The sequence below is a fragment of the Lepus europaeus genome, chromosome 2 (genome assembly GCF_033115175.1).
Source record: "Lepus europaeus isolate LE1 chromosome 2, mLepTim1.pri, whole genome shotgun sequence".
Taxonomy (NCBI): domain Eukaryota; kingdom Metazoa; phylum Chordata; class Mammalia; order Lagomorpha; family Leporidae; genus Lepus; species Lepus europaeus.
In genome coordinates this window covers 53,181,710-53,207,982 of record NC_084828.1, presented here as the reverse complement: position 1 = coordinate 53,207,982, position 26,273 = coordinate 53,181,710, and the positions used below count along the sequence as shown (strand labels likewise).

The window sequence follows — 26,273 nt, the reverse complement described above, 5'->3', positions numbered from 1 at the left end:
AGAAGAGTGTTGCATGAAGATGTAGTTAAATCCTTGTAAATTTTCCTTTGATTTTTGCCTTTGGTATTAATATGTACTTTTGTTTTTCTTTTTTGACTTCAGATGTAGCGTTGGCTGCAGTTCTTGTCCCTGTGCTTGTCATGGTCCTCACTACTCTCATCCTCATATTGGTGTGTGCCTGGCATTGGCGAAACAGGTTAGTACATGACCAGTTCACCCATTCGTTGCAAGGTCGGATGTATTCCAAAGCTATCAAATGTAAAACAGCATTAAATATAGAAGATGAATTATATACAGTTCACCTGTTTGATATGAGAGTAAAGTAGTCACTAAGTTAAAAAAAATTGCAAATATTACCCTTTCATTCCTGTTAAAAATGAGTAAGTTCCATTTCAGTTACTGAATACCTTTATTGTATCAGGTTCAGCATTGTACATTGGTATATGAACATTAGTAAGCACAGTGTCTGACCCCTAGTAGGTGTTTGGTAATATTTCCTAAGAGAATGAGATAATTCCTTTCCCCCAAAGTAGTTAGCAGGATTGGCTGACACAAAATAAGGAACTGTCATGTGGTTTGATGAGTTATTTATGAAGTACTGAGGAGAACCATGTGTCATCCAGAATTCATCATGAAAGGGAAACCCTCGAGTTTGTCACATGTTGCCTTTAAAGTAATTGGAGTTAGCCGCGTGCAAGAATGTAGATGTCCTCGTCTGGGCTACTGAAAGAAAGTGCTATCAGTTTGGGGCGTGATCAGCAGCAGAAACTCATTTCCTAGAGTTCTGGAGGCCGAAAAGTCCAAGACCAAGACACGGCAGATTCTGTGTCTGGGGGGCTCACTCTCTGGCTTCTAGACGGTGCTGCCTTGCTCAGTCTTCCCTTGGTGGGAGGGGCGGAAAAGAAACACTAATCCCATTCATGACGTCTCTGCCTTCATGACCTCATCACTTCCCAAAGGCCCCACTTCCTCTTACCACCAGGATTAGAGGGTTAGAACTTCAGCTGTGACTTTTATAGACATCCACATTCAGACTCTGGCAATAGAGAGTAGCCCAGACTGAGCGAATTGCTAGAGTGAAGGAAGGCACAGAGGTGTGGGATGTAGGCAGAGAAGTGAGTCACCCTAAGTGGCCTTGGCGTGGGAGATTCCTGAGAAGTGCCCATAGAAAGCCAGTCTGGGCCTAGACCAGGAAGGGCTTTCTGGAGAGTGATATTTAGATTTAATTTTATTGATGGGGAAATCAGTTGCTAAGCAGGCGGGTGATGATATCGTGTGATTGTAGAAAGATAGCAGCAGGAGTTTGGGGTGGATTGAAAGAGAGAGACTGGAAGAGGCAGCAAGATATGTTAGAAAACTACTAAGACCAGGCAGTGGCACAACACAGCAGTTCTAGGGAAGGGGGAAGGGAGAAGGAATGGTGGCGGGGGGGGGGGGGGGGTTGACCATAGCATCTAAAGGATGCGAGACTACTTGTCTCCTAACGTAGAAGGAAGGATCTGAGTTTCCAGTTTGTGCAGTTAGACCAGTAGTGATCTCATGTGTTGAGATAACAGCAGGAGGGACGGGTTTGATGGAGAGAGAGAATGATTTCATTTGTTAAGCCCTTCAATATACATTTGAATAGTTAGCTCTTAACCTGTGCCAAGTGTTGAAGTACACGCGGCCATTCTAGTGATGAACCCTGAAACTTACACATGAGGAAAGGATACAGTGCACAGAAATGTCCACTGTGGCCCTGCCTACAGAACGTGTGCCTCAGAGGAAACTGGAGGAGCACATAGATCCCAGACTCAGTGTCAGTGAAGCTGAACAGAGAGCCAGGAAGTGGCTCGAGGGCTTTGGGAGGTTCAAGAGGAGAGTATTTCGTGCATTCATCCAGCTGAACAGCAGGAGAAGCAACAAGTCCAACAGCAGCGCTAGCCAAGCTTCACAGAAAATTAAATGCTGGATTTAGGCATTATTCTATATTGTTTAGGCATTATCCTAAATTCTTTAGACATTATCCTAAATATTATTCTGTATACATGTGTTAATTCACTAACTGTTCAGAACAACCAATAAAGCAAGTACTGTTAAGAATCCCATCTCACAGAAGAAGAAAGGGAGACACAGCTTTAGTAACTTGCCTGAGGTTTGCATGGTAGAGTGGGGATTTGGACCAGGCCCCTGCCATTTCAGACTGTATAATAAATAAAGTATATAAAGCATAATCTAGCACAGGAGCAGGAAAGGTAGAGTCAATGCAAGGGCGGCAGGAGTGAAGTCCCGGGATAGTTTGGGATGATGTTGAAAGGACCCTGTGGACATCCAGACTCCCAGGAAACATTTGGAGAACTCGCCTGATGGGCGGCAGTCAAGATCCGAGCCAGAGACTTGAAGTTGCTGTTTAGAAAGTAGTTGAAACTGCTAGTGATTGGCTTCATGACAAGGAGTAATGATGGGGAGAGGTGGAGAATGACAAAAACAGCTGCAACTTCACTGAGTCCTTACCTCACGCCAAACACTGTTCAGAGCACTTTGTGGGTAATGAATTAGTAACCAGAAGTCTTGTCACTTGAGATTCAGTACATGAAATTCTTTATAGTGCAACCCTTGGCTAATATTCATACCATGAAATTTGTTCTCCTGCACATATAAGGCATCTTCCTTCAGTATTTTAGAAAAGATTGTTTTTGTTAAAATTAATTAGAGGGCTTTCAGGGGGAAAAGTAATAAAACAGCATATTTTATTTCTTGTCTGTTCCAAGTTTTCATTAATAGCTTCCTCACCTGCCATCTCTTCCATAGATTTCTTACTGTGTTCTGAAACAATGAAATAATATAAACACATCCAGCCTTTAAAAAGTGAGGAAGCTTTTAAAGGCTTTGGTGTCTAATAAAAACATACATCATCTTTCACTGGAAAAATAATGTTTCCTAGTATGAAAAGGACATGGCTTAGGCCCTACATGGAAGCCACATTTGTGATCTTGAGCAAATAACTCAACTGTCTTGTCTTCATCTGTAAACTAGAGCAATTTCTGCTTTCTTTTCATCTTACAAAGCACTAGTTTTAATTAAATTTACAGGCTTCCGTTCACTTTTTCCATGTAAGAGGCAGTGATTGCTAACAGAGAGACGTGCAGTTCCTCCTGGGGAGGACAGATCAGAGTACTAAGGGCCGAGCAGGGGAGAATCTTCAAGAATACACTGCCGCCCAGGCCTGGAGAATCCTTTTGCCACTTGTCACTTGTTAATGATGGCATTGACTTAATCCTGGGGGGAATTAAGTCTCTACAAATCAGTGTGAAGCACTTTATCCCTCTCTGAGACAAAGGACCCTAAAAGCAAGGAAACAAGTCAGAAAAAAAGAGCAGAAAATGCAGAACAGAAATCCAGAAGATGATTTTTTTAGTTCTGTAAATTTTGTGATTTGATTGATTTGCGAAATTTGTATTTGAAACCAAAGCCAACCTAGCGTCATTTGCCATGTCAAGGCTGAGACTTCGATTTCATTCAGTCTTTTAGTATACAGACTTGGCCTTTTTCAATTTCCCTTATCCCTCACGAGTGACTGATAGGTGGATAACAAGGTAACTATCCCAGATGATAGTTAATTGACTGAGTCCAGGATTCATAAGCCTGGGTGGTGGCACACTGGAAAGTCAAATGAAATAGATCAGCAAATGAAGTGCATGCTCTTGACTAATTATTAACTTGGGTGTTTATGCTGCAGCTTCAGAGATTTCTTTCCAGTGAATTCACCCTGTTGGCTCGCTGTTTTTCTGTATTTTTCCAGAAAGAAAAAAACAGAAGGCACTTACGACTTACCGTACTGGGACCGGGCAGGTAACTCATGGGGCCCTGACTTGTGTTTTCCATCAGATGCAAGTCCTTCCCCTGCAGGCGGCAGCAGTGCGAGAGGACCGGGTTCTCAGCCCGTCACAGCTTCCACCAGCGTCGGAAGAGTGCCATTCCTCTTCCCTTCCCATCCTTTGCCCCTTTACAAAATCTCTGTAGTTAATAAGCAGTGACGTTGGGAAGCATGAATTTCTCCTGTCCCTTCTCCTCTGGAGAACCTGAGTGTCGCACCTCTTTTACCTTTTCCTCTTGATAGTGGCTCTCTATATGGCCCGTGTGAACCCAAATGAGAAACCAGTCCCACTGATTTCCCTAGCGGAGGCCTGCGGTGAGCTGTCAATCGCTGAATCACTGCAAGGAATACCAGAGGTCCCCACCTGTACTCCCCCTGCTCAGTACTGCCCGGTCTCGCTGCTGGAACCCCAGTTAGGAGCCGAGAGAGTGCAAGCTGGGGCCAGTGTGGTAAAAGGGCAGAGCTGGGGGCAGATCCTCCGTGCTGTTATCACCCCAGGGTGGCTATGGGAAAGTATTTTTGGGGAACAACTTAGGAAAAGCCACCCTTGCAATAGACAGTCTGGCTGCCCTGTAGGAGCAGGGATTGTCTTGTGCATGTGCTTGTTTTTGATAGAGGTTTCTGCCATCTTCTCGTTTGCACTGGATAGTCGATCAAAGCAGAAAATGAGGGGGAACATCAAGACGAGGTTGCAGAGATAGGTTGTTGTGATAGAAAAGGCTTAAATACAACAGGCTATTTCCCTTGGCGTTATCTTTTGAGGCGTAGGTTCTCATGTAACGGTTTCTTTGGCTTCTGATCATAATGAAGGTTGGTGGAAAGGAATGAAGCAGTTTCTCCCTGCCAAGTCAGTGGAACACGAGGAAACCCCAGTTCGCTACAGCAACAGTGAAGTGAATCACCTGAGTCCGAGAGAAGTCACCACGATGCTGCAGGCTGATTCTGCAGGTAACTGGGTGGCAGCCTCAGGGCACCAGGCAGAGGGGCAACTGCTTACGTCTGTTAAGTGCTTTGGGACTTAGAATAGCCTGGGCCTTTCTTCATGTGGAAGAGATGAACTGTCTTTCAAAATGACAACCTTGATAATAGAGTCGTTTCTGTGTTGTGCTCTATCTGTAAAATCAGGGCATTCATCTGTAAAGACGTGGACGTTTTTGTCTTAACCTGGGGTTTCGTTTGTTTTTAAGATTGATTTATTTAAAAGGCAGAGTTAGGGAATGGGAGAGACCCAGAGAGATCTTCCATCTGCTGGTTCACTCCACAAATGGCCACTAACAGTGAAGCTAGGAATTTCTTCTGGGTCTCCCACATGGGTGGCATAGGCCCAAGTACTTGGGCTGTCTTCTGTTGCTTTCCCAGGCACATTAGCATGGAGCTGGATTGGAAGTGGACCAGCCACGACATGAACCGGTGCCCATGTGGGATGCCAGCATGGCAGGCAATGGCTTAATGTGCCCTGCCACAATGCCACTCCCCCCAACCCCCGCCAGGATTTCATCTGTTTTGGCCTTTTAGAGAGGATAGGATGTTAAGCCGCAAGCAGAAAAGACGGAGCCATACAGAATTTATCCTATTACCCTGCTATATATCCACAGTTATCCTGTTATCCCAGTGCATATTCCTTTTAAACATTCCTGGGGCTGGCTCTGTGGCATAGTGGGTTAAGCATCCCTCTGTGGCACTGGCATCCCCTATGGGTGCTGGTTCAGGTCCTGGCTGCTCCACTCTCGATCTAGCTCCTGGGAGAGCAGTGGAGTATGGCCCAAGTGCTTAGGCCCTTGTACCTGCTTGGGAGACTCAGAGGAAAAGTCCTGGCTCCTGGCTACAGATCAGCCTGGTTCCAGCCAGTGCTGCCATTTGGGGAGTGAACCATTGAATGGAAGAGCTCTCTGTGTCTCTCCCTCTCTCTGTAACTCTACATCTCCAGTAAATAAATCTTAAAATTAATTTCAGAGTTTTTTCCTTTTCAGATATTATTTCCAGAACTAAGACTTATTCCAATACATTTCTTTTTCTTAATGAAGTGCTAACTGTAAATTAAAGAATGTATGCATTCTTTATGCAAAATTGCATGCTAATGTGTTACCATGACGTACTAGATAGCATCTTAAATTTCCATTTTTGAAGTTGGATCTTGCCAGGTGGGAAATCCATAGGTCTTCGTTGGTAGTGACAAAAGTACCACTGAGAAGCACTTTTGGGGTTCTTGCAGCTAACTCCCAAGTTCTGTAATCTGTGTATTAGCAAAACAGCTCCCGTGTTGCATTTTCATGATCTCCACAGAGTACGCACAGCCACTTGTGGGAGGACTCGTTGGCACCCTTCACCAGAGATCTACCTTCAAGCCTGAGGAAGGCAAAGACGCAGGCTACGCAGACCTCGATCCTTACACCTCGCCAGTGCAGGAGGTGTACCATGCCTATGCCGAACCGCTCCCCATCACCGGGCCTGAGTATGCAACCCCAATCGTCATGGACATGTCAGGGCACCCCACAGCTTCAGTGGGTCTGCCTGCAACATCCACTTTCAAAGCTACAGGGAACCAACCTCCTCCCCCTTTGGGAACCTACAGTCCACTTCTCTCCAGGACTGCCAGCTGCTCCTCAGCCCGTGCCCAGTATGACACCCCAAAAGGTGGGAAGCCAGGTCCAACTGCCCCAGACGAATTGGTGTACCAGGTACCACAGAGCACGCAGGAAGCACCAGGTGCAGGAAGAGAGGAGGAATGTGGTATTTTTAAAGAAATCCTTTGAAGCTGATGCTGCTTTTTATGAAGCATCATTTTAAAGCACATGGCCTTTGTAAAGATTATTAGTGGTAGTAATATATAGAATGTATTGCATATCTGTCACTGCAGCAGTTGGGGAAACGTGATGACCAAGGGACAGGAAACTACTAATTTTGCCATCTCGCTTTAAAGGTGTTACTGTGCCAGTCATTGCTTGCCTCTTAAGTTTTCAACATCCTGTTTGTTACTACTGTAAGACACTCTTTTAATACAGAAAAAGCTCCCTGTAATGCACTTCAAAGACATTAAAATTCACTGAGTATTTATTTCCAATGTTGCAGGTACATTAATGAACTCAAGAGATGGCTCTGTAAGCCAGACTGGCAATAACGCATGGTACTGTTTTTTGTTTTTTGGTGTTTTGAAATATTTAATGGCTTGAAATTCTCTATGAAAGGTGGGTACTATCTTGATTTCCTATTGTTCTATTTCTAGATTGCTTTCTGCATTATTATTTTGAATAGTGACACAGCACTGTTTGGATTACAGCCATATACATTTCTCTTTCAGTAGGAAGATCTGTAGCTAGGAAACTGGCTTGTACTGAGCAGGGTGCCGACTTCATGTTGTGACACTCACAAGCTCAGCACTTCATGGTACATGACCTGGTCTCAGCCTGGCTGCTTCTGACCAGGGTCCTTCTGGGTGAGGCCCATTCTTGTGTTTATAAAATGTTTGGTTTCTTTCGGCATGTGATGCTTGCTGTATCCATCTCTTGAACTCAGATCCTCTGAAGTCTTTATATTTCTCCATGTGGAAACATGAGAGGAGCTAATTACAATTTAGAAAAGCTGTAAAAGATTCCCTTCCTCGCTTCCCCCAAATTTTATTTGCAATGAGGTTTTTCCCTGGGAGAGTTGTGGAAAGTTGAAGGCTTCTAAATGAATGCTGTAAACATAACTGATTTATCACAGTAAAAGACAAAAATCATTCACTCACAAGTAATACAGATTACCTTAAGAAAACAAATAATACAATGAAAATTTGTCCTCTTTGGCTTTATACACACACATACAAATTCTGCTTCCATCTCAAGGTACTTTATTATTTTTAGGCAAATAATTTTCAGTGCAGTTTTCCACAGTAAACTCTTGTAAGAAATGCCAACCCAACATGTGGTGTTCAGTCTTCACTGTGACTGTGCCCGTTGGATGCTAAGAGGTAGGAGTAGTCCTTTGTCAGACCTGAGGAACAGATGTAGTGACATCCTAGCAAATGAATATCTGTGCCTTGTTTTTGGTACCTCCTGGCAACTTGTCACCATTTTTTCATGATTCGTCTAGAACGAGTTGCAAATAAGGCAAAAATAAAAAGTCGTCTGCAATGTATCAGCCAGTAGTGTAAAAAAAAAAAAAACTTTAAAAAGTCTTTAGACTGGCAAGACAACATAAGAAGCTCACCATATAGTGAAAAAAAGAAAATTGACATCCCCTCTTCCATCAACCTTAGTTTGTAGACTTAATGTGAAACTGGTTTAGTCATTGCTGTCAGCCAGGCCACCAGACTATGATGTTGCCAGAGTTCACTACATTTAAATGAAGGTGAACAGTATTCATTTTGTTTGCTTCCATGATATTCTAAAACATTGCTCCAAAAAGAGAACCATGTACTTCTACAGCCTCCCTGATCCCTTCTTCATTGTATGCTTTGTTGGCTTCTCATTTGCTTTTCTTTTTCCAGACAAACTTTGAGGCACAATTTTATTCATTGAAAAAAAATCCATGCATAGTTTGTTTCAAAAAGCACAGATGTTGAAATTGAGACACATATGAATGTGTAAAGTGTGTGTGTTAATGCAGTCATCCCCTTTCAGGTGGAAAGAGTAAACCAGTGGCTTTAATTTTTAATTCATCCTTAGTACATGGAAAATATACTCTTCCTCAAGTTGTAAACCTCTTTGAAGCTTTAGGAGAGATGTTTTCAATAATTATTTCACTTACCCAAAGAGGCTTGCTATTTCTGTGTAATTTTGTGTACCTGATTGCTTTTTGCCCTGGAGCTTTTGTTGCTGTGCAAAAAAGGCAAGTGCTTTCTGAAGTGATGCATATTTGAAAACTTGATTCTCATCACCACTGTGCTGTCCTTGAACTACCCATGATTTTAATAAAATAGTTTTTACTACTTTTATATATTTTCCCTTCCAGATGAAGAGCTGAGCCTGATTCAAATGGTTTTTCTAGTTCTGTACTTTGTTTTCCTGTTTTAGAGATTTTTTTTAGTATGTTTATATGTCTGATATATATACATATATATATGTATATATATATATACATATAAATACAGCTTTGGAGACAATCAAGTAACATCTGAAAATGTGAAAGTAACCGTCTTGACAGTTCCCTTGGATTTTTCTTTGCTTGAAGCATTTAAGACTTAAGTCGTTTTTATTATTTTTTGGTGTGTTAATACAATTATAGAAATGCAATCAGACAATGACACAGCAAGTGTGGCCCTTACAGGTTTCATAAAATTACACTGACTTGGCTGTTACTTGATCCTAGGAACCAGCACAAAGATATTGTGAATTCTTATTTTTATTTTATTAAAATGCTATAAATAGAATCTGTTATGTGCTGGGTCTAGTCCAGTTATTTAACTTCACAGTTCACTATTTGCACTTTGCATTGAACAATGGGTTTATTCACTGATGAAAATCGTTCGAATAGAGAATTTATTCAGAAATTAAAATTGTGTATACACCTGCCTCTTCCCCTGTCCCCCACAACACTGGGAGAGGGCACCAGACTCCCAGCTCATCTGAATGTGCCTGAGGCTCCAGAGTGTGGACAGTGACAAAGCTGGGGCTTCCTTCCTGTGCTGCAGAAAGACCCTGTCAGATGAGTCCACTAGAAGGGCCCAGTGGAGTGTGGGGGACATTTCCTCAGAGAACTGATGAAGCTCTGCCTAAGATTAGGGTAATTACTTATGAGCTCTACCTTTTTGTTCTAAACTTGAAGTCCCTAAACTGCAAAATTTAAGAGTTGGATAGTTATGAAAGTAGTTTTTAGATCAACCGAGGCACGAATTCTCATGTAATCCAACTTGTGGCTAGTTTTATTTTTTTTCCCCTTTGGCACTGTTGAATATGGAAACAAAACATGTATTGAAATGCATATTGGAAATAAAAATGGCCTAGTGTCAGTGACTCTCCCAGAATGTACTTTTCTTACCTCGGCATGTACTGTAGTCACTCAGTATTTGTATATGTTGCTAGAATTTAGATTGTATAAACAGTGAAATTTTAATGTGTTCCTGTGTTTTTAATAAATTGTATATATTATAGATGTCTTGCTCAGATTATTAAAACAGCCTTGAGGTTTGTAGCTTTTTCTCATACTTCACAAAATACTGGGTTTCTCAATTTTATCAGTCACACATTTTATGGCCAATTTTTTTTTTTTTTTATTTAAGGGGAAGGTTTTATTGATGGGGGAAGTCCGATAGGCTGGAGGGAAGGGGCAGAGAGAGGAGGGTGGAGACAGATCAAGAGAGGATGAAGAAGAGATGGAGAGCTGTGCGGGAAGCAGGTGTTGTTATACCTTTGCAAGGGGACAGGTAAGTAGGATAGAATTAAAAACTATTTTTCTTTTCTCCATCTCATTCTCCCAAATAGCTTGTAGTTTCACTTACATTTGGGAAGGGAGACAAGCTCAGCACATCAATAAAGCTGGGTTGTTTGTATCCCATCAGATTCTGTTCTGGTGCCTCTCAGGATACACAGGTAAGCTTTCCATTTGAAGACTGGACTTAGTCATGTGAAAAAAGTTTTTATGAAAATACCTGTAAGTCCAGAGCCCAGCTTGACTCTTCTTAAAGGTTTACTTGCTTTGTTGTGTTCAGCATTTCTAATTTACTTCAAATAGAAAACTTTCCAAGTTTAGTACTTAAGTTAAGCCATGCAAAAAATGTTTAAGGATTTTTCCCTTCTTGAGTATGTCTAGCTTGTTTTTGTATAAACTATATATTTTAAAAAAATAATGCAGAACCAGCAGACTTTGGTAATTGAATTAGTCATTTACTCGTATTTCCTTTAACTTAAAAAGGCATCCTCATTCTACCAGATTTGCTCGTCACAATCATGGTTTAATTGTCAGGGGAAACGGGTTTAATTTAACCAGTATGAACTGAAATTTCCCAAGTAGTGCTTCTCTTTTGCCACATCAAGGCACAGTCACATGCCATTTCCCCAGCCAGGTTTATAGTAGCCAAATGTATGTCTGACAGTGTCAATCAAAATTGTTGTGGCCTAGAAAGTCCTCTTATTAGGAAGTCACATCCCTCCAAAAGTCTATGATGTTTTACTTATAAAAAAAGATGTTTAAAAACACCTAAGAAACCTAGCTTATTTTAAAAACACAACATTGTCAAAACTTATTTCCCTGATAACTATATATTTCTTGGTTTTCATAAATATATTCACAGAAATTAAGCCGGTGGTTATGAATCACCAGGCAGCAGACTTAATATACATAATTATTTGATAAGTGCATCCAACATTTAAAAATAAACTAAAAATTGCAGTATAAAAATAAAACTAATACTGTTGGCATCATCTTCCGAGTCTATAGTGTCAATCTTGAGTCAAGTTGATTACAAAGTTCTTCTCTATAATGTCCTTCAGAAACAGCTGCTCTGCAGTCACATTGTGATACGCATTCTAGAGAAGAAAAATGAAAGTATCTGTCCCAGTCTCAGGCATGAAAGACCCCAATGGAATGTTCTGTATCTAGGATGTTCTGAGTAGTTAGCTAAAAGTCACATGGAATTGTAGCATTTATTACCTTTATAACTTTGTTTCCTTGACCATTCCCCTAGTGCCCCCTGTTCTTAAACTATCACCTAAGAGATCCCTTCAGATCATCCTCTGAATTTATAATATGATTCAAATATACCAAAATCTTTGTATCTTTATAGTAAAAGCAGCACCTGGGACCCCTTAAAAAGCAAATTGGCTTGGAGATCAACTGCATCTTAAACTGAATTATGCTTTATAGTAGTTTATCTGTTGGTGTGTATCCTAATTTTCTTCAGGACATTGTATTAATATTCTGTTCTTTAGAAGATTCTTGAAATGCCACAAGTGCTACAGGAAACTTTAGGATTGAGGAGAAATGAGTCTAATATAAAGTGAATTCTAGACACTAGTTCTTGAACTACTCAAGTGTTTATCTTACACTGAGGGAGGGATGACAAAAGAGGATTAAACTGCAACCTGAATAGTCCCACTTATCATCCTTATGCAGTACGGGTGGGTTGAAGGGGGTCACAGTCATGGTATATATTCATATCTATTACAGCCATTCATGTCTTAATATTACAGTATACCGATAACCTCTTAGTTCTATCACTTATCAAACCACTTACGCTAAAATTAGCACAAAAAGAAAAAAAGAAACACAAAACTTCCCAATCAAAAACCCTCAGGATCAAATGATCCCTATGTAAGAGAAGCATGATCCAGTATAAAATTTTGCAACCTTTTTGATCATGAAAACTTGTGGGGTTATAGTGTTTTAGACCATCTGTCTGCTTAACTGAAAAATGTTTAATTACTGTGAGCATAGCAATGCTTTCAGGTGACTCTAATACTGTAATATCCCCAACACAGCAGATTGTTTAAATGCTGCAAACATGATACTATCTAAAGTAAAGGTCCGTATAGGGGTTTGATGGCACTTGGCAAAAACCATGAGGTTCTCACAAGAGCCTGAGACCCACAAATTGGAACTTGGTGTACTAAAATGATCTCTGGATTTGAGTCTCTTATTGCTACTCCTTGTTAGCTCTGTAACCCCTTGGAACCTGTTTGTTCAATGAAATGGAAAAGTGAGAAAATATGGGCTTTGCGACTTCAAAGATTTTATACCAAAGTATATGAGTATGTTACTTAAATAAATCACTTCATATTACCTTATTCATCAAAGACATGGTGGCATTCCCATAGTAGTGCAAAGGACTCTTGAGGTCAGAAAAGTTGTATTTAAAACCAGCTAGGTGAACTTCATGACATATGTGGAATGCCAGTGTGATGGCAATGATTCCCGTCGTTGGGTGTTTGGGTTTCTGAGGGAAAAAGAAAATTTCTTCAGAATCCCACTAAGCCACTTGTTTCCAAAACATTTGACTTAGTCTTTAAAAACACGGATTGCTGAACATTTATCAGTGAAGAAACAATTAAATTGAATCAATATTTTTGGGCCCTAGGACTCAAGCCCCAGACAGTACACATAAACATATGTACCCATACACACACAGCTGGAATGTTAGAAAATCTTTCAAGTAAAATTTTGCTGCAGTATTGACTTAGAGAACAACTACCAAATGAAGGGAGAAGGTGCTTCTGCTTTGAAAACATGAGTCAGGCTCTTCATGGGAGAAGCAAAGCCTAGGGGTTTTGAGTGCATGTATGATATGTAAAGAGCTCAGGGTGCTAATGGATCATTGTAAATGGCTTCAAATAGGGCCGGTGTTACAGCGTACCAGATAAAGCTCTTGCAATGCCACTAGCATCCTATACGGGCACAGGTTCAAGTCCCAACTGCTCCAGTTCTGATCTAGCTCCCTGCTAATGGCCTGAGAAAAGCAGAATTATGGTCCAAGTATTTGGGTCCCTGCACCCACATGCGAGACCCAGAAGCAGCTCCTGGCTGCAGCCATTTGGGGAGTGAACCACCAGATGAAAGATCTGTCTTCTCTCTGTGTAGCTCTTTCAAATAAGTAAATATTGTTTAAAGGTTTCAAATGAACTAAACTTAAAATAGCTATAGTTATTACTCCTAATCATTAAGCCCTGAGAAAAGACTAAACTTTAATGGCAAACTGTAATAGCATCTGACTAGCAAATAAAGCATCCAAATGTATATATAGACATCATCATCCCAGCTAGATTGTTTAAAAAGAAAAAAAAAATAGAAATTGAGCATCCCTTTCCTATATTTGCATATGAATAACCTAAAAGTGCAATAGATGTTCAGAGTCTTGGCATTCAAAAGTTAATTGTCACTGGGTGGACTTCATAGATGAAAATAAAATATATCTTTTGCACAATCATTCAAAGATACCTTTTCACTAAGTTTCTGACAGATCTCATGGAAATTATATATTAATTACTTAGAACTTAAAAGAAGCACAATAAAATCAAATGAACTCCAGAAGGCAAATCTTAAGTCCTAACAGCCATCAGCAAAACCTTTTCTTATCCCATTTACTATGTGACCCTATCACAAACCTTGTCATCTGCTATTGAAGGAAGTTAGTGATTGGATTAAATATTTGGAGTCAGGGCTGGCATTTGGTATAGTGATTAAGGTACTTCTAGGAATGCCTGCATCCCCTATCAGAATGCCTGTTAAGTACTTTCCAATTCTAGCTTCTTGTTAATGTGCACCCTGGGAGGTGGCAGGTGATGGCTCAAGTGCTTGACTCCCTGCCTCCCAAATGGGAGACTTCCAAGCTCCTGGCCTAGTCTTGACTGTTGTAAGCATCTGGGAAGCAAGTTCACTAGTAAAGAAGATTCTCATCTCTGTCTGTCTGTCTCTCTTTCTCTCTCTCTCTCTCTCGGACTACTGCCTTCAGAATACAAATGTAAAACTTTCTGGAAAATGCTGTCATCTTCAAACTATTGCTCCATTTCTGAGCCTGTTCCAGCAAAACTCCACTAAAGACAAGTCTGTGGTTTGCTCATGTCCCATATCCTCTGTGACCTAATTCAAGCAGCCTATCTTCCTCTTTCTTGTCAGTCTCACCAATCTGATCTCCATGATTATAAAACAAGGGCTTACTATTTGTGTTCAACTTCTAGACAGCACATGACATGGCTGACTGCTCTCTCCTGAGATGTAGCAGTGTCCTAATCTTTTGGGACACCATGTCCTACTGGCACTTTAATCTTAGCTTCAGCATCATGTCTAAGTATGAGAGGGTCTGGCTGCACATTTAGTGTCAAAGACGTAACATTACCCCAGTCAGAAAGCCAGGGATGCATCTGATCACAGCCACTTAGGGAAACAGGAACTGAAAAGTCACAAAACAAAATCGGAAGCTGTCGTTTACCCTCAAAATTACAAAGAAATGGGGTTTAAATTTCAGATGTGTATGCTTTTTTACTTGGGTCTTCTATTTCCACAGAAATCACACTAGTACACAAAAATCCATATAAGCACATACATTGTGACACTATATAGAGGAAAAAAAGTTGAATATATGTAAATGTCTATAAATAGGAAAATAGTTACACAGGGTAAAAAGAAAGCAGAATACCTATGGTATAACTGTCTAAAAGGGTATGGGTATGTGTTTGTGAATGTAAACAGTGGCAAATGGAAAATTACCTGGATTACATTAGCAAGAGGACAATTTCCTTTTTTAAAAAATTCCTTTAGAAGTTATTTGATTTTAAACACTTTAGAATGTCCTGATCACAATTTTTAGCATGCCAAAGAAAAGATGTGTGATGTATATGTATTTGGCTTTTCCCTATTACAAACAGAAGCCTTCCTCTCTTCTGAGGTACCACGATACAGTTACCCAAACTTAAATGAGAAGAACATCCCTGCCACTGTGTGTCTGGATGTGTATGACATGCTGAAGTCTCAAGAACTCTCACTATTGCTCTCTCCTGCATTTCTTAAAAACAGAGTGCCACTATGCCCTCTGACCACAGAAATATTTCTGGACTAGCATGTGGCCCTTCACCTTTCTTCTGGCTTTCCTGTGATATTTTTGTCACAGTGTTCAAGCAGGTTTTTTTTTTTTTTTTTTTCAGCCTGAAAAACCATGCACTTGTCCTGGTGCCAGTTCTGCTGCTCTGAGCACAAGCTGCCTGTCAACACACACATGCAAAGTCTCCTTGGAGCACAACACTGAAGGCAATGTTGTAAGACAACCCAGGAGGGCCCTGCAAAGGCAGGAAAAACCCTCTGCTCAAGGTTCTTTTCCTTGGAACATAAAGGCCACAGATATCTACTTTTACCAACTCGGATGTGGTCCTCAGAAACCACTTAATGGGGTGTGGGTCTCATACAGTTTCTCACACCTGAGGACCCCCTCACCTACCTCAGCCAAATCTTTACATTGAAACCACACAAACATAAATACATACCTGATTTTTGGGAAACACTTTTGGAAAATGAAGCAGTTCATATGCTGCTGTTCTGATAATGAAAGGATCTAATACTCTGATTTGGTAAGGTTTATAAATCAAGTTTAAGGCTGGCTCCTTCCAAAAACCATTAGTGTCCTGAAATAATACAGAAAACACAACTTGTGGATGGTTTTCTTTTTTCAGGAAGAAAACACTGAAGTTAACTTAAAGGCAGATCAGTTTTTCAAACTTACTATTTTGCCACCCGTCACCAATTCCAAAAGCCACTTTAAGTCAAGTGGCTTAAAAACAGTGAGAATTGCTGTAGTATTAGGATCATTGTGATTGGGATCTGAAAAAACAGATTCTGGATAAAAAAGTCGGAAAGTTGTTCTTCTCCCAACTTCCTCTTCATGTCCTAAAACAGGACCATTATTCATTCTGTGGGTCATAAAACACAAAATATGAATACCAAGTGATGTATGAGCACTTCATCACAGTTCTCAGAGGTTTCAGAGATGGACAAGCATCAGCCATTTACCCAAAGCCACAAGGCAACTAATCAATCTCTTGTACATGATGGCCAAGGAAATAATTCCCTTTCATGAAAGAGCTGGTTGATCAAAGACAGAAATATTTGTATTTGAAAATTCATTGTGGAAACTGATAATTCCATCTCTAGGAAAACTGAAGGCTAGATAAAAGAAATGTGAATACAAAGTACAAAAATTAAAAGGGATCTTGGAGGACAACCATACAGATCTCCTTGGATTTACAGAGAACAGCCCTGAAGTCCATGGAGACAAAGTTATTTGTCCAAGATCACACAGAGATATATCTAAGTGATTGACAAGAATCATCATCATGAAGTTGATGGCCCTTCAAAACTGTTGTGCTCTGAAATACAGTAACCACATAAAATCGCTTGTGTTAAGTATTCAAGAACAACCCAATGCATGTCTATTGCTAGTGTGAACTAAAGAGCCACAAAGGGTCTCCTGTTGGCAGGGGTAGACATGAACTATTTATGCATATGCTATGAAGACCTGCTATAAAAAAAGAAATGCTTTGTTTCCAAAACAGTGTCCCCCCAGGAGGATAAATACTGTTTTATACTTTGCCACTGACTCTATAAGGCAGTCTTTAACATCAATTGAAATGACAATGTTGTACCCTCATGGTGCTTTTCCACAGGGCTTGCTGTGTCTTTAAGCAATCAGTTTAGATCATTATGAGTAGAGAAATTTGTGAGTGCTTCAAGATAGTTTGGTAGATAAATTGTCACAGCTTCCTCAAAATGGATAATACACAAAATAGGGTGACCTCACTTTACTTGCAGAAGTCCTAGGCACTTTGTAATCTGGCACAACCCTGGAACACTTCCAGGTCCCTTAAGTGGCTTTGTCCTAGCAAGGTCACTTTCCCACAAAAGGCTGCACAGTCACTCTGCACACACACACTGAGTCCAGAAGATGACCTGACCTTAACCTTTCATTGAGAAAGCAGAGATGGCAATGTCCTTATTTCCCCACACTCTTGGCAGCTGTCAACATAATCTGGATTCTTTTCCATTTTAAAAGATGAACCTCACATCTGCTGTATACCCCACCACCTCTCTATCACACCAACCTCTTTCTGTATTCTGTATTTGCCAATCTGCTCTGGCATCTCCCATCTTTACAAAACAAAACAAAACAAGCCTCCCATGTTTCCGTAACCACCGGCCAGCTGCCTCCTGATTTCTCAGCTCTCCTTCAGAGCAAAATTTCTCAAAGGAGTTCATTGGTTTCTCTACTTCCTCATCTGTCATTCTTCAACTCATCCCGATTAGCTTCTTGCCACATTATGCCTCTAAGTCTGTTTTGTCCTGAGTGTCACAGTGAGCTTCAGGTTACCAACTAGATTATCATCTCTCTCCTTATGTTGCATGACCTCTCACCAGCACTGGGACCTGCTTGATCCTGCCCCTCTGGCCTGAAACACTTGGCTTCCATGATCACCTTCAGATCTTCTTCCCACTTCACTGGTGAATCCTCTCTCCATCTCTGTTGCTTACTCTTTGCCTTTGCTCAACCTCTAGGTGTTGAGTGCCCCCAGGCTCTCTTGTGGGCCTTCCTGGGTCTCTGAAGTCTTCCCTGGGAACCATCACCCCATCCATGGTGTAAATACAGCCCATAGGCTGCTCACCAGAGAGACTTTAAGCGATCTAACTTCCTACATGACTTACTCACTGTAACTCTAATAAGCACTCAAATCTAACATATTCACAGAGAAATCCTGTTTTTTCTCTAAATCTTCTCCTACCCCTGTCTTCTCTAACTCAATAAATGATAGCCACTCTCCAGCCAGTCTCTTAAGCTGAAAACAGTAGGAGCCATCTTGGTTACTTTATCACCATTACCCTTCACATCTAATAAAACAACAAATCCTGATAATGCTACTTGTAAAATACGCCTTCAGTCTGTGCACTTCTTTCTCTTCCATGATAGTCCCTTCTCAACCCACCACCATCTACTACCCAAATACAACAACCTAACTGGCCTCCTCCCTTCTAGCCTTGTCCCTCACATTCCACGGTGATGTTACAACCAGAGTATCTTAAATATATAACCAGGTTGCACTGCTCTCTTAAGAACTTTCAACAGCTGCCTACTGTACATAAAATCCAAGCTCTAATTCTAGTTCACTTAATCTAGGTAATAGATCAGGATAGGCTGCTCCTTGCCCACTTTGTCAGCTTCTGAATGCACCACTACTCCCACCTCATCCTCTTTGCCCTCCAACCTCACTGGATTTTTGCTACTCAAACTCAGACCATATCCTCCTGAAGCCCTGCTATGAGCATTCTCTCTAGACTGCTCTTCCTTAATCTTTTTTTTTTTTTTTTTTTTGACAGGCAGAGTGGACAGTGAGAGAGAGACAGAGAGAAAGGTCTTCCTTTTGCCGTTGGTTCACCCTCCAATGGCCGCCGCGGTAGCGCGCTGCAGCCGGCGCACCGCGCTGTTCCGATGGCAGGAGCCAGGTGCTTCTCCTGGTCTCCCATGGGGTGCAGGGCCCAAGGACTTGGGCCATCCTCCACCGCACTCCCTAGCCACAGCAGAGAGCTGGCCTGGAAGAGGGGCAACCGGGACAGGATCGGTGCCCCGACCTGGACTAGAACCCGGTGTGCCGGCGCCGCAAGGCGGAGGATTAGCCTGTTGAGCCACGGCGCCGGCCCAACTCTTCCTTAATCTTTATGTGGCTGATACCATATGGTCTTTTAGGTTCAGCCGAGATGTCTTCTCCACAAAGCAATCATCCATCTATCATGTTTTTTCATTTCCCATGTGGTGTATACCCTTATGTACTTAAAGACCGTTTTCTTCCCTTTGTTAGAATGTAGGCTTCACTGGGGAAGCGTGCTGGGCAGAGCAAAGGGACCTAATACACATTTGCTGAATCAATGATCTGAAATCTGGATCTAATTCTAGCCAGCAATTGAGAGAAAAGTTTTCATAATTAAGTACATAGTAAATTCAAGCAACTCCCTTTCTTTTTATAACACAGCTGTACTAAGGCAGGAAAGCATATTCTTTTGAAACAATTCTAGCTTAGCAAATAGGAAATACATTTACCTTATTATTACATCATAGGAGTCGATTTTTTCTCCTAATGTCTTATTCTTCAAAACTCCTCCATTTCCAACCACCACACACTTTTTACATGGCACGCTGTGGGGCAAATAGACAAGTGAGAGACTGAGCAATCTTTTGCCAAATGGGATGGTTCCAAAAACTTGTTCCTCCTTTCAAGAACCCAGTGCCAAATTTCACTTGTTGCATAAGTAGAGAAAAAGCCAAAGAATCGTGACAGAGGTCTAGATATGTATTAGATAAGAAATGCAATAAATAGCATGCAATGGTAATATATTATTTTCAGCAATTATTAACTTATCAGCACATTTACATTTGATTCACATAACTATACCTTGAAATAAGTCAGCCTTATATCCCCATTATACAAATGAAGAAAGAAGCTTAGAAAACTATTACATATCACTTCAAAGTCACACTACAGAGAGATTAAACGAGCACCTGGATCTGGACTATACAAACAACCCTCCAACTCTCTATGTTGATATTTAAAAAAGTATGTTCTCATATGTGGGTACTATTAAAAAGTTCTTGGAAAATGAAATTTGCAGTTTATTCTCATGTAAAATATTTTTTAAATCCATGTACAACAGATCTTCAAAAAGTTTAAAACAAATGTGTCTAATAAAAAACCGAGTGGATTTCAAAATTTTTTGCACCAAAATAAACTTCTTTTAAGTCTATTTTCTACAAACTTTCCTGAAACTTCCTCATATATATATTTTTAACAGTGCTACCCCTTCCTTGAAGATTGTACCTCTGGCTCTCTTTTACATTTTAAGCGTGGAGATGGACAATTTGCAACCTGATGGCCACGCGTAGCTTTCTGTATTCTGCCCATGCTCACTTGAATTCCCTAAACATGGACTGGTTGTTGGCAGTTAACCAGTACAAACAAAAACTTCACTGTATGTTCCTGAATCAGAACCATAAGATAGGCCACAAAGGGGGACCTCCTGTTGCCAGCTGGGATCTGCCTAGAACCATAGATCGTATACCATTTGCTCTCAGTAAACATGGCCTTGGCCCTTCTGTCTCCCAGCTCTTACAACTGCAAGACCAGGCCAGAGAAATGACAAAAATAGGTCCTGTCCCTCTCCTCCAGGAAACAAAACTGCAGAAGGGAAGGCTGTTGAGGTTGCCATTGTAGGGCAATCATGAAAAGTCTGAAGAAAAACAGTGTTCCTCAAAAACCATGAAATTAGCAGACCTCAAAGATTTTAGGAAATGAACAAGCAGCAAAATTATATAAATGCTATAAAATCCCAAATCCTAGAGATGCAGGAACTATTTAGAAGAGCCAAGCATTGGCCTTTTCAGATTAAGAAAAGAGAATGTACACATTTTTGCACTGTAAGTTTACTTCTTTAATGGAGAATTTGTATAGCTCATCTAAGTTTCAACATAAACTAAAAACACTTTTTGGGGCTGCTTCCTGCAGCACCGTCATCCCATATGGGCACTGGTTCAAGTCCCAGCTGCTCAACTTTGGATCCAACTCCCTGCTAATGTTCCTGAGAAAGAACCAGAAGATGGCCCAAATCCCTGGGCCTCTGCTACCCACGTGGGAGACCCAGAAGAATCTTCTGGCTCCTGGTTTCAGCCTGGCTCAGCCCCAGTTGGTGTGGCCATTTGTGGAGTGAACTAGTGGATGGAAGATTTCTGTCTCTCCTCTTTTTCAAATAAATAAGCCTTTGAAGCAAAACACACAAGTTTCTACTCATTTTAATTGAGCTCTCTTAGCTCTCAAATATTAGAATCCTGCCTAAATTGGTTTCTACTTCATCAGACAAGAACAAGTATGATGAGTTTCACAGGAGGCAGGGGTCGGGGAGTAGAGGGTGGAAAGGCATTGGAGGGTGTGCTGGAAACCTCCCATCATGGACTTGTTCCAGGTCACAATATGTACCAGAGGTGTTTATTTTTGAAATCTGTTTTTAACTAAGAAAACAATATATTTCTCTGGACACTTCCATAAACAAGTTTGACTTCAATCCCAATTTCAGGAAGTCAACTTTATTAAAATTCCTCTTTGCTGGGACCACGGTTGAGATGGGAGCATTGTTGGATATTCAGAACCCTTCTTCTCGGGGTATGGTGGCCATGATCCTCACCAGACACATCCCAGGAAGGCTCTCCAGCAGGGGACAATGCATTCCCACACCTACAGCTTGCAAGACCTTTCCATAACCTTGCGGTCAGTGTAATGCACACCAGAGGCTGAACCTCCTGAAGCTGGCTCCATCTTTCTGCAGAGAATGCTAGACAATGGAGGGGTGGCTAAGAACAGACAGGATTGAAATAACAGTTTGTATTAGATAACCTGCATGGGGTGAGGCATGAATATCTGTAATGATGGTAACTAGCCTAACTGTCTCTCTCCAACGGAGGCTGGCCTAGTCCCCTGTGGAGGGGATGAGCTCCCTTGCCCTGAGCTCAGGTACACCTGGGGCTCAAGCATCCATGCCAGCCTGGAGTCCCCAGTCTGACATCAGGCTACGTGGCCAACTATACCAGGCATGTAGAGGCAAAGGCCAGATGTGCAAGCCACAAGCACATTTGCAGGGTTCTCCTGGAAACTCAACAAAGGACTGCTGCCCCACAAGGAGAACATTGAGCAGATGATGAGGATCATATGTAATTCTAGAAGCCCTTTGGAGAGTGTGCCTAGGACTACTCTCTGCCAATCATATCTACTACTAGTAGCCAGAGTTGCATCATGGCTCTTGAAAAATACAAGTAGTACAGATAAACTCTCTGAACCACATCCCTCACAAGTCATGGCTTCCTCTGCGTCTCCCCAGCAGGTACCCACATGCTACGAAAAGTCTTATTTATTCTTCCTTGATTTCGTCCAGTTGGTCTGGGCTTCTGTATGCCCCTGCCTCCTTTGGTGTACAACAGTGACTTCTGGTGTCCTTTGGGTGACTGTTTAACTTCACCACATTTAATTAATACAACTTTCATGCACAAATAGCTGCCATGAGTTGTGAGTCCCCAGAAACAAAAACAGCAGTATCACTTATATCTCTGTATCCTTCCAGTTACAGCTTCCCAATTCATTAGCATTTTAGAAACCTGCTTAGTTGTGACATCGAGTGTGTGGAGGTCATTTTCTTACTTTGTGTCTGCAGAAGCAGGTACCTGTAACTCCTCCCCCAACCTTGGAAACTGGTAAAGACTATGCACATGATCCAAAAAACTGCTCACCCAGAAAACAAAATAATTCCAGAGTGCCTGAACCTGTTAATGGAAAATCTGCAAAGCTGCTAGAACAGTAGTGGTGAGAGATTCTACTTCTCCCAGGTGAAAGGCATGTATGTTATAAAGTTAGAGCTGGAGGAGATCCTGCTGTGTGCACAGGGAAATGTCAACACAATCAGTACAGAGAGAGTCAACTTCAGTTGCTCCTTTCAGAGGATCTTCTTTTCTGAATGCTTTTTGGCATTCACTTATCCCCTCTTCAGTGTAACAGTACATGGCAGACCCTACTGATCATAATCCCACACCATCACACTGTGTGCCTTGCTAGCCCTGCCTTGCTAAGCCTGCACTGGTGAGCTCCTTTCTGCTGCCAATCGAGGGTTTCAAGATAGCCACGTGCCTATGGGAAGTAAGAAATTACAGCAGCCTGCTCCATGCTTTTGGAAAGACTTTTGCCCCTGGTAGAAGAATGGGTAAGCAGAACATTCTCTTTTCAGCCACTCCTTCCTTTTTACCTAGACACGGATGTGACACAGCCATCTTGCAACTCTGAGGAGAAGAGTGTCACAGAAGAGCGACGCTGGAGCCTTGCCATCGCTGAGCCACTAACGGAATCCCACCACCAGAAGCGCTTCCAGCAGATGTTCAGGTTGTACAAAGTCCAACCTTAGGGAACATCATTCAGACAACTAAGTGGGCAACTGGCACTCCCTGGAGTTGTGATCTGCAGTATATGAAGCTCTGAGCAGGATGCCTGGCCTTCTGGAACCGTATTTCTATGCAATATGGAGGATAATAAATGTTCTCTTTGTTTAAATCACCCTTAGGAAACTATTACTTGCAGCCAGAAGACTTAAAACCCAGTGAAAGAGACCTGGGGGTGGAGATCTGGCTTCTAGTTCTGGCTTAGCACCTCTGGGACCTTGGCCTAGTGACCCGACTACTCCGTTTTCCTTTTTGTGAAGTCAGAGAATCGTTGAAGCCTTGACTGTTGTTCTTTTCTGTGACCCTTTACTCTGGCCTGTATCCCACGGTATCTGTCTCTCTACCAGATGCCTGACCCCACAGACACTAGGCAACAGGCTACGGCCACACCTGCACCTTCACTACATGTGACTCACTGTTGATCAGTTTCCCTTCAGCCTCCAGTTCTCCCTGGCTGAAAGGCTGCCATGTAGAGAAACTGTACAGAACAGAAGGATGTCTAAAGTAGGGACACAGGCATTGGTATGCCTCACAGAATTGAGACTTCTTTCAATACCTACACTGCTAATATGTGTGTGTGTGTGTGTGTGTATATATATATTTACATTTCCTGCCCTGGCTGGTAGCCAATCTAACCCAGCTGTATTGGTGCTGACATAATGAATTCTGCTTGAGTGACCAACCGGGTAGCTTCTACAAATCCTCATCCATGCAGCAGCCAACTGACTTGTCACAGGTGCATCCGTTATGTGTAGTTATTGTATAACCACCTATTTTCCAGAAATAACGCATTTGCCTCCCAATCTGGCCTGCTTTCAGAAGGCAGCAGTAGGGCTGGGAGTAGGGAGCTGCTTTGTGCATTTCAAGTGGGGGCAAAGATTTTGGGCTTCAGGGCTTCTGCTGCTTCTGGCTTGCAGAGGATGAGCGCCCACTGATGAGAAAGCGACAATCCCAGGGACGAGGATACTAAGTATTACCATTTTTTTTTTTTTTGCTGAATTCCCTTAAATCCTTAATCTATAGTGAAGTTGGTTGAACACAGTAGTGCTGTGTTAATGTGTTTTGGAGAATAAAGTGAGAAACAGGAGGTCTTGAGAAATCAACACCAGCAGCATAAAGCAAAGATGCCCTGAGCTTTATGTAACAGGGCAGATTTATATAATTGACTTCAGAATCCTGAAAGTGACCAGGCACAAAAATAGATGGGACCAGGAAAATAATGGCATTTACTGATAAGGATGGCTAATTGCCCTTCACTAATGTCTCCTTTGTCCCTTAAAATAGGACTCACTGTTTTTAATGCTGGGCACAGAATCATCTGCAATAAAGGCTACATTTTCTAGTCCACCTCTCAGCTCAGTGGGGCCTTGTGATTGACACCTACCAATACTATGTAATCAGCAGTTGCCAGTAAATGTTTACCAATCAGTTCTCTGGGGTAAGAAGGGGGAAAGCCCTGGTATGTAGCGTTTGTCGATTCCCTTGGAAGTATTCTATGTGATTTCTGACAGATGTACTTAAAGAAGGAAGAAGGAAGTTTTAAATGGTGGGGACATGCCTTTGCCCTTTCCTCATCACCACTGGCAGGAACAAAGAAGTGACAGATGGAAGTCCAACAATTTCATTGGACCCTGTGGAGGAAGCAGTATATATTAAGGATTGGCAGAGGGACCGGCGCCGTGGCTCACTTGGTTAATCCTCCACCTGCCACACCAGCATCCGATATGGGCACTGGGTTCTGGTCCCAGTTGCTTCTCTTCCAGTCCAGCTCTCTGCTGTGGCCCAGGACAGTGGAGGATGGCCCAATTGCTTGGGCCTCTGCACTCGCATGGGAGACCAGGAAGAAGTACCTGGCTCCTGGCTTCAGATCAGCGCAGTGCCGGCCGTGGCGGCCACGGGAGAAAGAGAAAAATATCTATCTTACAGACATAACTGTCATAGTGGCACCTGTCCCAAGAGAGGGCCTCATGCATACTGGACAAGATCTCTGAACAAAACTATCACATTTATCTGGTGGAACCTTCAAGTATTTGGATGCATAACAACAAAAAAAGTATGAGCCATTCTGAAAGGAAAAAAAAGGATAGAGAAAGAATAAAATTTAGGGGAAAGAGCTGTCCTTAGCGGCTGTCTGCAAAAGCAAGTCGTGTCTTCCAGAGCACAGGGAAAGAAACAGCCAGCAGCTACATAAACATCAGTAGAGAGTGCAGAACAAGAGTGAAGGGGACTGAACGGGCAGATCTCAGCTGTCTCCACCTCAGCCCCTTGTCTTTGACTTGAAGATCGTGACCAAGAGCTAACCAGCCCAAGCCAACAGGCTTCTTCCTCCTCCCAGCTCCACAGGCCGAGGGCTCAGGGAGAGGTCTCTCAGCCAAGGGGAGTCTAAATCTCTGCTGTCCTCAGACATCTTTCTCCCAGAGCATCTTCCCCAGGCCAGGAAGAGAAATGGTAGCTGTGTTGATCACTTAGGGGACAAACTGAGTTGACTAGGTGGCAATATTTAGGCAGATTTAGTATATTTTTCCTCTCTACCATTTGCTGGAAATGAATTGCTCAGGTAACTAAATATAAATTTTTTAAAATTGCATTGTACTTTGTCACCAGACAAGCGCAGAATGGCTTATGGCTCATTTAAAATATAGGTAAAATTTAGTATAAGTGAATCCTTCCCAAAAATTATCATATCCTTATCTATTTTCAAAATAGTCTTTCTGAAATCTCTGGAGAACAAGTATGTACAAGTCAAACAATTCAACAAAGCTGACAAAGCAACACTGCTCCTCAGTGGAGACCCTACAGGGATATTTGCCTTTCACTATCTAAAAGCCTCTGGCCACACATTTATTCCCACTTATGTCTCTTGGCAACTTCAGACAAAGCACTGTTGTGCAGTCAGTACAACCCTGCCCACCAACCGCACTCCACTCCCTCCCAATACAGGTAAAGCTAAGAAACAGGCATAGGCTAATAGTGGATAATGGGGAGGGGCATACTCTCCGTGACCAA

At 41.9% G+C, this 26,273-nt stretch overlaps 2 protein-coding genes across 6 annotated transcripts in view; one reads left to right on the top strand and one right to left on the bottom strand.

Annotated features, from left to right (window-relative positions):
• The window catches only part of DCBLD2 (discoidin, CUB and LCCL domain containing 2), a 94,413-nt gene extending 84,619 nt beyond the window's left edge, over nt 1–9,794 (top strand). Inside the window, exons 13-17 of one of the 2 annotated variants that reach the window (XM_062206776.1) lie at nt 103–196; nt 3,782–3,831; nt 4,667–4,804; nt 6,140–6,490; nt 6,926–9,794. In XM_062206776.1, the coding sequence (XP_062062760.1) occupies nt 103–196; nt 3,782–3,831; nt 4,667–4,804; nt 6,140–6,490; nt 6,926–7,026 (734 nt within the window). In that variant the 3' untranslated portion in view covers nt 7,027–9,794. Of the gene's footprint in view, nt 1–102; nt 197–3,781; nt 3,832–4,666; nt 4,805–6,139 lie in introns of both variants that reach the window. The other variant, XM_062206772.1, reaches the window with a different exon arrangement.
• Nucleotides 9,795–10,692: 898 nt separating this feature from the next.
• Nucleotides 10,693–26,273, bottom strand: part of ST3GAL6 (ST3 beta-galactoside alpha-2,3-sialyltransferase 6) — a 68,591-nt gene continuing 53,010 nt past the window's right edge. For all 4 annotated transcript variants that reach the window (XM_062206781.1, XM_062206787.1, XM_062206779.1 and 1 more), the window contains 5 exons: nt 19,341–19,436; nt 15,981–16,167; nt 15,745–15,882; nt 12,555–12,707; nt 10,693–11,301 (listed from right to left, as the gene is read on the bottom strand). In XM_062206781.1, the coding sequence (XP_062062765.1) occupies nt 11,215–11,301; nt 12,555–12,707; nt 15,745–15,882; nt 15,981–16,167; nt 19,341–19,436 (661 nt within the window). In that variant the 3' untranslated portion in view covers nt 10,693–11,214. The remainder of the gene's footprint in view (nt 11,302–12,554; nt 12,708–15,744; nt 15,883–15,980; nt 16,168–19,340; nt 19,437–26,273) is intronic.